Source organism: Cydia strobilella, chromosome Z (genome assembly GCF_947568885.1).
Source record: "Cydia strobilella chromosome Z, ilCydStro3.1, whole genome shotgun sequence".
NCBI classification, from domain to species: Eukaryota; Metazoa; Arthropoda; class Insecta; order Lepidoptera; family Tortricidae; genus Cydia; species Cydia strobilella.
In genome coordinates this window covers 12,295,777-12,311,029 of record NC_086068.1, presented here as the reverse complement: position 1 = coordinate 12,311,029, position 15,253 = coordinate 12,295,777, and the positions used below count along the sequence as shown (strand labels likewise).

The 15,253-nt window shown below is 39.8% G+C and overlaps 1 protein-coding gene across 2 annotated transcripts in view; it reads left to right on the top strand.

The window, feature by feature from the left end:
* The window catches only part of LOC134754219 (protein zer-1 homolog), a 34,361-nt gene that overhangs the window by 8,726 nt on the left and 10,382 nt on the right, over nucleotides 1-15,253 (top strand). For both annotated transcript variants that reach the window (XR_010128880.1, XM_063690390.1), the window contains exons 5-7: nucleotides 3,176-3,337; nucleotides 9,959-10,108; nucleotides 12,883-13,135. Coding sequence is in view for 1 of the 2 variants with exons in the window: in XM_063690390.1 (XP_063546460.1) it covers nucleotides 3,176-3,337; nucleotides 9,959-10,108; nucleotides 12,883-13,135 (565 nt within the window). In the remaining variant the exon portion in view is untranslated. The remainder of the gene's footprint in view (nucleotides 1-3,175; nucleotides 3,338-9,958; nucleotides 10,109-12,882; nucleotides 13,136-15,253) is intronic.

Here is a 15,253-nt window from a genome sequence, read left to right as displayed (position 1 = left end):
TGAGATACAGCCTGGTGACAGACAGACAGACGGACAGCGGAGTCTTAGTAATAGGGTCCCGTTTTTACCCTTTGGGTACGGAACCCTAAAAACTGTTAATTATTATACTAGAAACTTCATAACTCCTTAGGAAAAACGCTTTTTTTATAGTTCCCGCTAAGCCTGCGTGCAATTCCACATTTACTGAGCGAGTGTGATGAAAATAAGGATTAATTCGTTATAAAGCTAATCTATATACATATTATTAAGTAGGTATTGTAAGTCATTACTTACCGCGAGCTGTCTTCTATGCCCCACCTAGTACTTTAAGATGAGCCGTGGCCGTAGGTACCTATATTATATTAATTATTTATTATTTGAACTGGTCTGCTATGCTAGTTAAGAACGCCAATAGTACTATGCCTTATGGGAAACGGTCGAAGGGATAGTTCAGATCCGGAAACCACTACCAAATTTTAGTATGTTGTTGGGCATGGTACTGGGTCTCCAAAACTGTCGGGAGACAGCGGCGCCGGTTATCTACTTCAGCGGAATGACGTCATCAAAATGACTCCCGCCTCGTTGCGAATATTGCATTTTGCACCCAAACTATGCATTGCACATACACGTGTGGGGTATTAAACGAAAGCCAATAAAATATTATACATTTCACTCATACACTATGTACCAAAATATGCAATAGTTTAAGAGAAATCTAAAAATAAATCAAAACGATGAAAAAAAAATTCCATTATTTCGGTTTTTCAACCAAACCAATAGTCGGACGTTAAAGCAATGTACAGCATACTAAAATTTGGTAGCGGTTTCCGGATCTGAACTATATGTATTCCCATAAGGCAGTGCACTACAATGTGCGGTATTCGCGAAACTTTGTCATTTGCTTCATAATGTAACGGCCTCCTAGCTCCTAGCCCAGTCGGTAGTGACCCTGCCTATGAAGGACGTATATCACGGGTTAAAATCCTGGTAAGGGCATATATTTGTGTGTTCATCACATATTCGTTCCTGAATTATGGATGATTTAATTATTTATCTATATCTACCTATTACATATATCGTCGTCTAGTGCCCATAACACAAGCCTTATTGAGTTTATTGCTGGGCTAAGTCTATTTGTGTAAGATTCTAAGTAGGCCAAGCAATAAGAAGGTATAGAGGGAACTGCAAGGAACACAATTTTTTACTTCGTAGCTTTGTTTGGACTAGTTAGGAGATGAACATATCAAGCGTCCCCGGCCGTAACCCTGGTGCTGGGGGGAGAGGGGGGTTTGAAGGTTCGATTTTTCGGTTTTTCGATTATATCTCGGAAACTATGCGTCTGAGCGACTTGGCCACTTATACAAAATGAAAAGAGATTTAATTTTTTACAAGTTTTATTCAGTCAAGTTTATCGATATTTTGTATAGTTTTTGAGATATCCGCTCTTGAAGGTTTATTTAGGGCTCTCATTTTTATCTTGATATCTACATCAGTAAAGCTGCTAGGCCGGGTTTGGTAACGTTTTCGTATAAATCGGGGGTGCTGAATTCATTTATGGTATCAACAATACACCTTTCCGAAGTAAAACCATATAAACTTTAAACAAATAACTTTTTTTTAACTCCTCTTCACGCTTCAACCGCTGAACCGATTTAGTTGAAATTTGGTAAATAGGGGTTTCAAGTCCCGAGACAGGATATAATATAGTTTTTATCTCAAAAATCATACTTTGAAGGTGTGAAATTTGGTGTGAGGGGAATTCAGCTTCTTCGCCGAAGTTGAATTCCTGAGGTTAACACTGTTTAAATTTAGGTTTGAAGTCATGTTTGGTATCATTATCAACTAAATCAAACATGTAGACCATCCCAAATATTATTTAAATAGGTTCAGCGGTTATTGATTCCCCATACAAATTTCCACCCCACTTTTCACACCCTTAAAAGATGATTTTGTTTATAAAAACTATCCTATGTTCTGTCCCGGGACTCAAACCATCTCTGTACCAAATTTCAACGAAATCGGTTCGGCGGTTTAAGCGTAAAGAGGAGTTTTATAAAAAATCTTTTTTTGTTTATTTTGTTTTTACTTAGGAATTGTGTCACACCATAAATGAATTCAGCACCCCCGATTTATACGAAAACGATTTCAAACCCGGCCTAGCAGCTTCACCGATGTAGATAATCAAGATAAAAATGAGAGCCCTAAATAAACTATACAAGATATCGAAAAACTTGACCGAATAAAACTTGTAACAAATTAAATCTCTTTTCATTTTGTAGAAGTGGCCAAGTCGCTCAGACGCATAGTTTCCGAGATATAATCGAAAATCCGAAAAATGGAACCTTCAAACCCCCCTCTCCCCCCCAGCACCAGGGTTATGGCCGGGGACTTTTGATATGTTCATCTCCTCACTAGTCCAAACAAAGCTACGAAGTTAAAAATTGTGTTCCTTGCATTTCCCTCTATACCTTTTATTGGGCATTTATTTCCTGGCCTAAAGTGGCAAAATTGAAATTGAAGTGTATGCATATGCATGTAGGTCTATATTGCTCTGTGGTCTGTGACGGATTAATCCGTCTTTGGCGTTGGACCTAAGCTGCGGATATATTCAAAAAATATCAAAATTCAAAATTATTTATTTTTAACTAATGTTTACAAAACATAGGGTGTCGAATCCTCCTTTTAAGTTAAAAAACTTGTGTTAGGAGGTATTCGCTCTTTTATACAGTTATATTCGGCGCTAAAAATAAAAGCAATATAATCTTAAATACTATTTTTAACTAATTATATGTAATCAATAGCTAATTTGCAATGCTAATTATCCGTCATTAGCGTCCAAAAATACCTATTTATTTATTAATTACAGTAGAATCCACATCTAATGACATCGAAGGGAAGTGACAAACACGTCATACTAAGCGGATGTCATATAAAGCATAGTGGATTAACTTCTTATTTTTGTTAATTTTTCCAAATTAATCTCAAATTCCTTTGTGAGAGATGAGTTTTATACCAATTATAAATTTGTCACTGAGAATCAAAACTAAAACAACTTACGCGCCGCGCACGCACAATGTCCTCGCAGGGAAAGACGTGAGGACGGCCACGAAAACCAGCGAATGTGTCATTATAACCGGACATAATCATAGGAAATACAAACACGTCTAAATTAGCTCACAAACAAAATTGATTACAGAAAATGTTGAACCTGATCGCCGACCGGCTGGAGCGGCGGCTGTGCGACGACGTGCTGGAGGTGGCGTGGTCCACCATGTGGAACGTCACCGACGAGACGCCGCAGAACTGCCAGCGCTTCCTCGACAACCGCGGCATGGAGTTCTTCCTCGCCTGCCTGAAGGTTGGCTTCTTACAACTTTCAGCCACAGCCGTCGTCTTCGCCAATGCAATAGGGACTTACGCGGGCTCCACCGATTTTTAGGGTTCCGTACCAAAATGGTACAAAAGGAACCATTATGATGAGACTGTCCGTCTGTCTGTCTGTCACGTTGCTAAATATCTCAAAACCTACTGAAGCTATCGATTTGATATTTAGAATAGTTATGAACAGCGCTAACCTTAACACATTGTAAGTGTAATTTTTTAATTTAATTTTTATTAATTATGAAAAATGCCCAACATAAAGAGGGGGCAGAAAGTCAAAGTGGACTACTACTACTAGTCGAGTACTAGGTCGAGTGGGATATCATTAGAAAGAGCTCGAATTGAACATTACAAAACAATTTTTTATTTGTTTTCATAGTGAAAAAAAATTGACTTATGAAGGAAAATGTAAAAAAATACCATTATCTCCGAAGTTTATCAAAGAATTTTTTTTAAATTTTTACATACTAATAACAGTATCATAAATATTACAGGAAAAATATAATCACACCCTCTATCTTAAAAACTTTTTTTTTAATTATCCGAAAACATTTTTTAATTTAATTTGCAATTTTAGCCCATTTGCGGGTGTTTGTTATACTTGAAATGTCTATGAGATTTCACTAGTTAGTTAGTTAGTTTTGCTGGGCATTTTCCGCAACTCGACATCCAATGTGCCTATTTTGCGTGAAACGAGGTAGCGCTACTCTAACCACCCCAGCTCCTCCACGAAGCCTAGCAAGGTCTTCAGGTTGCTAGTTGCTTCCTTTAGTGTGTATGGATTTCCTAGGTATTTGCTCCTATATACTTCTACCTGTTTACAGTCTAGGAGAATATGTTTTGTTGTTTCTTCTTCTGCCATGCACGCTCTGCACATGGGGCTGTCCGTTTTACCCATGATATGTAGGTGTTTGTTTAGTGTGTTATGTCCTGTTATTAATCCTACTATTTTACGTAATTGGCTTCTTGGTGTTTTCAGTAATATTTTGGTAAGTTTGTGGTTCAGTTCCGGTAGAATTTCTTTGGTTTGCCTGCATGTCTTCATTTCATTCCAGTACTTGTTGTGCAGTTGTCTGTGATGTTGTTCTAGCTGGTTGTGTATGTAGGATATTGGTAGAGGCATAATTGGCTCGGGTCCATATGCCGGTGTTTCTGAACCTTTCCTGGCCAGTTCATCCGCTGCATCGTTTCCTCTTGATCCACTATGCCCCTTTATCCATTGTACTCTTACTTTGTTGCCTTCTTTGCTCACTTCAGTGAGGCTCCGATGGCATTCAAGTATAAGCTCTGAGGTAAGTTTGTCGCTGCATAGCGCTTGTAGTACCGATTTACTGTCTGACAGTATTAGTATGGTTTCGTGTTTCACTTGTCGTCTTGTAATAGCATTGCAAGCTTCTATTATTCCTACACATTCAGCTTGGAATACCGTATTGTGTTCACCAAGGGGTTTTGTGATGTGAATGTTCAGGTCCTCTGAGAAGACACCACATCCTGTCCCTTCGTTTGTTTTTGAGCCATCTGTGAATATTCTTAGGTTTGTTTGGTTTAGTCCTTCTTTCGGATCTTCTGTTAAGGATATGGCGTAATCTTTCCAGAAGATCATAGTTTTTGGTATTTTGTCAATAGGCGCTTCCAACATGGGCATTTTTGAGATCGTATTTTCATAGATCTTCTTGTGCGATGAGCTGAAAGATGTCCATAGGTTTAGATTCTTCAAACGAAGAGCTGTGGCAGCCGCTTCTTTCTGTATGTACATGTGTAGTGGCAGGAGTCCTAGCATTATTTCTAGAGCTGCAGTCGGAGTAGTTCTCATGCAGCCCGTTGCAGCCACACATGCTAGTCTTTGTGTTTTATTTAGTTTGTCTATTACTGTGGTTAGCTGGGTGCGGGGCCACCATACAACCGCGCCGTAGCTGATCATTGGCATTATTACCATTTTGTACAGCCATAGTATAATGTGAGGGGCAAGTCCCCATCTTTTGCCTACCATCCTCCGGCATTGCCAAAAGGCTACTGTTGCTTTGTTCAGTTTATTGTCCAGGTGTTTGTTCCAGTTCAGTTTATCGTCCAGGATTATGCCTAGGTACTTTACATCCTTTGAAAGTGTCAGTTTTGTGCCAAAAAGTGTTGGCATTTCGTATGTACCCAGTTTTCGTTTATGGGTGAAGAGAATTGTGTCGGTCTTTTTTGGGTTTACCGATAGGTCATTCTCCTTGCACCATTTCTCTACTATCTTCAGTGCTGTCTGTGTGAGATCGCACAGTGTGTTTATTACTAGGCCGCTGATTAGTATTACTAAGTCATCTGCGTACCCTATGGTCATAAAATGTTTGTTGTTTAGTTTTGTTATCAAATCGTTTACAACCAGGTTCCAAAGCAATGGTGAGAGTACTCCTCCCTGGGGGCATCCTCTCATGACTAGTGCCTGGTGATTTTGATTTTCTGTTAGTCTTATTATTCTCTGTCTTAGCATGTTCATTATCCATTCGATTATGAGCGGGTTGGTTCCATGTCTATGTAATGCTTGTTGAATGCTGCTGAAATTGGTCTTGTCAAAGGCTCCCTCTATGTCGATGAAGGTGCCTAGACAGGAGTTTTTCCTCGCCAACGCATTCTCTATGTTGCTTACTACAGTGTGGAGAGCTGAGTCAGTTGATTTACCTTGACTGTAGGCGTGTTGGTTTGGATGAATTTCTATGTTTTTTAGAGCCGTGTCCTTCAGCTCTCTGTCACATAGTCTTTCTAGTGTTTTTAGCATGAAGGACGTAAGGCTGATAGGTCTAAAAGACTTAGGATCTGAATAATCGGTTTTTCCTGGTTTTGGTAGGAAAATCACTTTCACTTCCCTCCATTTCTGTGGTATATATCTAAAGGCTATACAGCTGCACAGTAGATTGGATAAATGTTTTATTAATGTATGTCCTCCCCACTTTAGTAGGGCTGGGTAGATTCCGTCCGTTCCCGGCGATTTAAAGTTATCGAAACTATTTACCGCCCAGGTCGTTTTGCTATGTTCTGTTATGCGTTCTGCTGTCTTCCATTCTCTTTCAGTTGGATTGTAGTTCATTGTATGTTGTTCTGGGTCTTGCTCATTTACTACCTTGCATCCTGGGAAGTGGGTCTCAACCAGTAGCCTTTCTGTCTCTGCTGGGCTGCTGGTGGTGCTATTATCCTGTCTCCTCAGGGTGCCCAGTAGTTGCCTTGGTTGGTCTGCAAGGATTTTCCTTGTTCTGTTTGCCTGTGTTACATTGGATATGTTGTCGCAGAAATTCCGCCATGTGGCTGATTTTCTGTATCTTAGCCTTTTCTTATAGTCTGTTTTAGCTGTTTTGTACTTATCCCAGTCCTCTTCAGCTCTTGTGTTCATTGCTCTGTTAAGTAACCTTCTCATTTTTGTTCTCATTCGGTCCAACTCCGGTCCCCACCAGCTGTTGTTGTTACTGCTTTTTCCTCTAGCTGATAAGGTCGATAGTGGACATGTGTTTTCGTAGCTATCGGTAATGTTTTTAATAAGTAAGTTTACCTGTTCCTCCAACTCCTTTGTATTGCTAGGTCTGTCTGTGTGTGTGTTATTGTCTAGTTTACCTTCCAGAAGTTCCTTGTACGCCGGTATGTCCGTGCGTCTCGGGTTTCTTCTAGTTGTGGTAGTGTGTGTGTCGGCTGTCAGGTCGTACCGAATCCATCTGTGGTCGGAGCAGGATAGCTCATCCGACACGTGCCAGTTGGATATGTGTTGAGCTGCCAGTCCTGTGCTTAGAGTAATGTCAATTATAGTATTGCATCTACGAGTGACAAAGGTTGGTTTGGATCCTGTGTTTAATATATCTAGGTTAGTTGACATAAGGTATTCAACAATATCGTTACCTCTTTTGTTGTTGGTTTCCATTCCCCATAGGTTGTGATGGCCGTTGCAGTCTGCAGATATGACCAGCTCGAGCCTTTCTCGTTCGCAGTAGCGTATGAGGTTGTTCATCTCCACTGGAGGTGGTTCGTCCTCCGCCGCCATGTAGGTGGACGCCAGGACTATCTCCGGTAGACTTGAGTTTTGTGTTCTGAGGAGTTTTATGGCACACACGTCTCTGGAACAGAATTGAGTTAGTGGTTGTGCCATTATGTTACGGGATATGTATATACAGGATCTTGGTTTGTAATGTGTATTATAAACTAAATTACCTCCGGTGTTACAAAGGCCGTTTATGCGTGTGTTCCTGATCCACGGCTCTTGAATCAGGGCTATGGATGTTGGGTTAACCTCCAGCCATCTTCGAAGTTGAGCCGTTGCAGATTCGCTGTGCTGGAGGTTAACCTGAAGGACCTTACAGTGGGAAGGCGCCATCGGGGGGTGTCCCTTCCGCCCTTCCCTTTAGGTCCAGGAGACTGATCCCCTTCGGTAGTCCATCCTCATCCTCCGAGTCCAGCAAAATGCCTTCCTCTATGTCTGAGGTGTGTTCGTTTGCGACATCGGTGTCCATGGCAGAGGGGGTATTCTTTGGTGATGATGTTGCGTTTTCTGCGGGTTTGTCCTCCCCTCCGTCTGTGTTCGCCTCTGTTGCGTTCTTCTCTGGTGGGGAATCTCTGAAGCGTCCTCCGCTGTGTTGGAAACGAATGTAGACTGTCCCACATAGGTAGTTCAGTCTCCTTCCCTTTTCCATCACTGTAGGGACAACGTCTTCAGGTATTCCCACCAGGAGTAGGGTACAGGCCCTTTTCTTTAGGGGGATCGCCTGGTGTAGTGTCCACTTCCTCACCATGGCCCACGGGTTCTGGAAGTTGAGGACCCTTCCTACCTTGGTGAGGTTGTCTTCCAGGGACGGGATCAGAATACCGCACCTTGTGTTGAGATTTCACTAAAAATACCTTCTTCTTTCAAAATAAAACATAAACTGTTGAAATTGGTTCACATGATAAAGAACTAAGTATCCTTGAAAAACCAACATACATACGTCGCGCAAATTAGTTATCCAATTGGCCGATAGATGGCGCTGTACACAATTATGCTTAGTATACTTCTGTTCTCTCGTCGTGATTTACATGAAAAAATTGAAAGTGTGTACGGAACCCTCAGTGCGCGTGTTAAACGAAGTCGCACTTGACCAGTTTTTTTAAATTTACATCTATCTAGGTCATGGACTGGACCAACTTTTTAATAAGGCAACCTCTTACAGTTGGATATAATTATATAAAATAAGCTTTCATTTGATATAATATACGAAAAACAAATAAAAGTTTTTTTACTGTCCGTACGCAATTTAACTAGGCAACCTATTTGCAATGTGTCATTGTGAATATTCTCTATTATTACCAAGGTTATATAACGACCTACCCATAAATTTAAAAAATACTATAAACGAGAAAAATAAAAAGAATTTACTAAAAAAGTACTATCTTGATGGCGTCTCAACATAACTTTACCTACATAAAGCATCCAATATATATGTGTAAAATACATGGTATTTAATATGCTGGCCATATTAATATTAAATAAATAATGTTAAAACATAATAAATAACCTTAATAGTAAGTACCTAATTAATATAATTATCAATTAATTAAATATTCTTAAAGGAATAAATCACCTGTATCCGCTACACGCCCCACTCGGTGCATACTCAAACTCGTTCGATCTATTGTAATTAATGCCTCACTAAACTTTAAATTTCTTGACACGTAAGTCTCCCAGCGATAAGGAATTCACGGCACGGCCGGTTGTGTACTTGAGTGGGAGCTATTTAGTTTTACCCGTCGATAATTGTTTGTCATTTGTACCACAACAATGTTTAAATGTAAAATGTATCCACGAACGCAGTGTCGATACAAACCCGATAGGGTTTCACGGGACTTTTCTGTCTGATTTAATGTAAGATTTTAATATAGAATAAATAAATAAAATAATAAAAATTTGACGGGCGCTTTTAAGAGTCCGTAGCAAGTTCGGCCGTTCTCCAACTCTCCCTCAATTGCTCAAAGGTTAACTGGAAGAGATCCCTTAAGGGATAAGTTCGCCTTTGTACAAATGATGCGTTTTTCTCGTGTTTTATGTTTATTTTTGTACAATAAAGAGTTTTACTACTACTACTACTACTAATTCCACCTTCCCATACAAACGGAGTCATTCTCATTTTGAAACTACGTGTTGGATTGTAATTAAACTTTGCACATACAATGTCATGAGGTATATCTATGTCTGTAATTAGTTTATATAGCTCCAACTTATAAAACAAACTAAATAGAGCAAAAACAAGTTTTGTATGTAAAACTTAAATTCGCTATATATATACTATATACATATTTTAACTATGGTATCTGAAGCTACATAAACTAATTACAGGCATAGATATATCTTATCTTATTGCAAGTACAAAGTTTCAGAGCAATCTTGCTAGTCATTTTAAAATGAGAGCGTAACTACATTTGTATGGAGAACCGAGCTTGCTGCGTACTGTCAAAGGTTAACCAGAGACCCGACCATCCTTTACTCTGCAAACGCCCTTCGATGGACGCCCATTTTCATCAATCGATAACTCAGTGTAAAGCCAACTGGTTCTAATTGATATATCTCACTGATAGATCCTTTTAATGACATGGTTGTTTGCCGCAGAGCTTCCCAGACAAGGAGGAGTTGTTGCGCAACATGATGGGCCTACTGGGCAACGTGGCCGAGGTGGCGGACCTGCGCCCGCACCTCATGAACAAGCTGTTCCTGTCCGTGTTCTACGAGCTACTCGAGTCCTCCAGCGACGGCATCGAGGTACGCTGCGGTATACTAGACTGACGTCGCAACATGTCGGGCCTGCTGGGCGACGTGACCGAGGTGGCGGACATGCGCCCGCAGCTCATGAACAAGCTGTTCCTGTCTGTGTTCTACGAGCTGCTCGAGTCCTCCAGCGACGGCATCGAGGTACGCTGCGGTATACTAGACTGACGTCAACATGTCGGGCCTGCCGGGCGACGTGGCCGAGGTGGCGGACCTGCGCCCGCAGCTCAGGAACAAGCTGTTCCTGTCCGTATTCTACGAGCTGCTCGCTTCAAAATATAGCTTATGTCATCCGTACCATCATTTTGTCACATCATTCATTTAACCCATTAACCGCTAAAGGCGTCCACAGACCCGCACGGTTACGAGTACAGTGGAATATGTCCCTAGTGCATTCCGATAAGGTGTACGATGGCGCGTTGTATATAATAGGTGTGGTATTCAAATGATTGGAACAGCTCCTGTGAAAAATGTTGAACATACAAAAATTTATAAATATATACTATGTATATAAAGATCGTGTCTTTTGGGTTTCTTGTAGCCTAGCACGAAGACCTTCGTTCAAGTTCAAAATCAGTAAGCAGAGAAATGAGGGATTTATTTTACGACAACATTATTTTCATTCCTCCCTGATTCCTCTTTGATGCTCAGCCTCACATGATGACCTAGTCAGTTACGTTGTTATTCATGAACGCGCTCGAATATGAAAATTATATATAACTTGCCCTAGTTGCGAAGAGCAGGAAGTAATATAGTATAGGGTAGGCACGGTACGATCTCGTGGCTACCGGGCCAAATCTGATTTGTTTGACCTCAGGAACAATCGTGCCAAGCGACATCGCCTGAGACAAAAGTGTATACACACTGCACTCACATAGTCAAAAATTCAAGTTCAAAAATATTATAAATTTTGAAAGGCTATCTCGGAGACTAATTAGATCTACAGAGACAATTCTAGTCTCGTATTGTAGCAAAATTAGACTATTTGAAAAAAATCTGAGAAGGTACTATCAAAAAATAGCTAGTGCTTTTTTATTTTATTTTAAATATTTATTTAATTACAATTATAAGCTTACAACTTACCAAAGCGCCTATAATGCTAAGAACAATATTTAACAATACATAATGAAACAGTATATTTATATCATATATTATGTAAAAGTAAATCTGATGCACATTTAAGTTTAAATGAATTCATTACATAATGAGCGTATTTTACAAATCAAAGTGTGCCAGCTATCGGCGAACACGTCGGCTTCCTGGCTTAAAACGAGTTGGTTGAGCAGAGCTAGGGTTAGCGCACTAGCGCGTGCGAGGCCCCGCCGTCGGCGCCACGAACAGCGCCGGCGGCGGCGTCCCGCTCGTCCGTATTGCTCGGGCACAAAGAGACGGATACCTTCCAACGCCACAGCCGCCACAGGGTTGTCTATTTTCCCTCTTTTAAGAATTCTGTAGTGAACGGCAAGATGCAGCTTGCGTCTAAAACTGAGGGTCTCGAGTCCGACCATAACTGCTACACAAAGTGACGGATATAGTATATAAAATATCCGTACTGCCTCTTGTAGAGATATCGAGCAAATTTTTTCTGAACTCGTTCAGTAAGAGCTTTAGGGTTACATAGACATAGACATTTATTCATAATATTTTAAATATTACATGTTAATCATTATTCAGAATTATTATTATTTAGTTATAATCGTAAGTCTAAAAAAAACCGGCCAAGTGCGAGTCGGACTCGCGCACCGAGGGTTCCGTACTTTTTAGTATTTGTTGTTATAGCGGCAACAGAAATACATCATCTGTGAAAATTTCAACTGTCTAGCTATCACGGTTCATGAGATACAGCCTGGTGACAGACAGACGGAGAAGACTCCCCTGGTCTTAGTAATAGGGTCCCGTTTTCTTTGGGTATTGGACATTTTCGCCGCGGATTTTTCGATTTTTGACAAAGTTGCGTCCGGCGCTCGAGGCTCGAGGTCTCAAACTTGGATTATTCATTGGGCCAATGTCATAAACAAGTTTGCAAAAAATCAGTCCTACCGGATTTGACGCAAACGCTTAATGTATAAAGTTACTGTATTATTAAGGTTAAGTAAATTTTTTGATAGATAATTTACGGTTTTTAAGTATTTTTTATGAAAATAAATAAAAAATAAATATTATAGAGACATTCTTACACAAATTGACATTCTTACACAAAAGTCCCACGGCTAGCTCAAGAAGGCTTAATGATTGTTTTTTTTAATTTACCTAAAATTATGTTATTTTATATTGTTCTAATTATTTACTGTGTAATTGAAACATACTGTATTACTGGCAAATAAACATTATCAGCTTTCCTTGTCGATTAAACTATTATGTTTAAAACATATCGAATTGTAAGAAAGGGATAAAACTTAAATGAACTATTTGAAGATTGTACAGTTTTATGAGTACGTGGGTTGGTCATTTCATTTAATTTATTCAGAAACAATAATACAATGTGTCTGAATGTTACAATTAATTTACAATCCAAAGAATTTCATTTACAATTTTACAATAATACCATTGTTCATATATCATTCATATCCAATCCAATATATCATTGTTCTTCTTTAATTAGTTTTAATAATAGGCTCAATATAATCATAATACACAATTGAATTTTAAAGAACTAATTAAAGAAGAACAATATGTCAAAAGCTAATAAAATTAATCCATAATTAACATTGAATAATAAAACTTAAAACTCACAAAGTTAAAAATGGCCACATTTGTTGTGGGAGCAGGTGAGCTACAACGCCGCGGGCGTGCTGGCGCACATGGCGTCGGACGGGCCCGCGGCGTGGACGGTGGAGGAGCCGGCGCGCGAGGCCGTGCTGGCGCGCGTGGCGGCCGCGGTGGAGCGCTGGCACCTGCACTCCGAGCGCAACATCAACTACCGCTCCTTTGAGCCCATCCTCAGCCTGCTGCACGCGCACCACACGCCGCAGTGCCAGCACTGGGCCGTCTGGGCGCTCGCAAACCTCACCACCGTCTATCGTAAGCAGTACCACCAAATATCGAACATTTTTAAGGGTCTAATTTAATTTTTAACAAGCAGAAACGTATTGGAACGATACTATTAAGCTTAGAATATCGTAACTGGTGAATTTCCAATATGAATTGGAATTCCGGTAGCCGTTTAAGAAGTGTAACACTCTTACGGTAGATGTCGTTAGGGTCCCCTGGATCCATACAGTGGAAAGATTCGCTGGCTATGGATGAGATCTTGGTGGCTCAGTTGGCAGAGCGCTGGAATATCGATCTAGAGGCCGTGAGTTCAAGTCTCACCCAAGACAGTAATTTTTTCCACTTTTAAACTTATTTTTAAGTCGGGTGCACTGCACTAAAGCGTCTGGCACCTAACCGTAAGTGTAATTCTCATATAACTAATTTTTCGTAAATACAATTTGAATTGAATAGGGGATATTACTGCAATGTTCTGCCACCAGAGCCTTTTTCGTAAACCATAGAGTAACTTATACATATTGTACCTTTAACAGGTTTTTGACAAGTTTTCAGAGATAATAAAATATGACATTTATGCATCAAGGCGGGGTTTGCTTACAGAGGACTTACAAGGAAACGTGAATCCGAAAATTCGCTATCTGCCTCTTTATCGCTCGAATATGCAAGAGTGACAGAGATGTTAGATAAAGAAATTTTCTTGTTTCACGATAAACCCCTCAGATTGTGGTAGTGGTGCCCTGGCGCCCCCTACGCAGAGTTTCGCGTAATATTCCCTATTCCCTTATCAATAGTAAACAATCACATTCTATGGACATCACTAGTTTGCGCTTAGGAATGTCACGTCATGAAAGACAAGACAGGAGCTATACGGATGCAGCGCGATAGAAAGAGACTATTAAAAGACGTCATCGACTTCCAAGTGCTGCTTCATTTAATGAGACGCTTAAATTAAAAAAAAATATTATCCAAATCTCTAAAAATCGGCTTGCATGTGAAATTAAATGCCATTTTTTTGTACTCCAGGATTTTTAGTGTTCTTGCCACACAATTTGACACAAGAGTAATGCATTTTTAACCGACTTCAAGATTTCAAAAGGAGGAGGTTCTCAATTCGGTTGTTTTTTTTAATGTTTGTTACTCCATAACTCCGGTATTTATGGACCGATTTTGAAAATTCTTTTTTTGATTCTAAGTATATACATACAGATTGGTCGCGTTTTTGTCAAAACGCAGTTCTGATAATGGGATCCAAGAGGAATCGAGGGAACTCCTCAAATGTTAAAGGCATACATATAGTGATTTTAGTATTTTCATCAACAAATCAAGCATTTACACTAAAAAAAGTGACATTTGATGAAGTGGAACTGCTGATGATGATCAGAACGGAACTCTTCAATGACGCATAGTTCACGTTTGGCGATTTGTCCTCTTCGTTATGTTTGTTAAGCAAGTTAGGTTTTCAAGACGCATTTTTGTCAAGCTCGAGTTCTGATGATGGTATCCAAGAGGAATCGAGGGAACTCCTCAAATGAGAAAGGCATACATATAGTAATTTTTGTATTTTCATCAACAAATCCAGCATTTGCATTTAAAAAAGTGACATGTGATGAAGTGGAACTGCTGATGATGACCAGAATGGAACTCTTTAATGACTCATAGTTTACGTTTGGCGATTTATCCTCTTCTTTATGTTTGTTAAGCAACTTAAGTTTTCAAGACACATTTTTGTCAAGCTCGAGTTCTGATGATGGGACCCATGAGGAATCGAGGGAACTCCTCAAATGTGAAAGGCATACATATAGTGATTTTTGTATTTTCATCAACAAATCCAGCATTTACATGAAATAGTGACATTTGATGAAGTGGAACTTTTTTGAACTGCGACCCTCACAGAACCGAACTGCTATCAGAAAAGTGGGTTAGGTTAGGTTAGAACTGTGACCCTTACAGAAACGAAATGCTACTATAAAAGTGGGTGGTTTTACCTCCTTTTAGTAAGGCAAACGATGATGTCTTTTTCATTTCATTGTCTGGAGTGCACCATCAATTGAAGTCGGTTTTTTTTTCTTGAAAATTATTCAAAGCAAAAACTTCTTCGAGCTACCGATATTTCTAGACCGAGCCTGGTCCGCGCACTGTAAACAACTA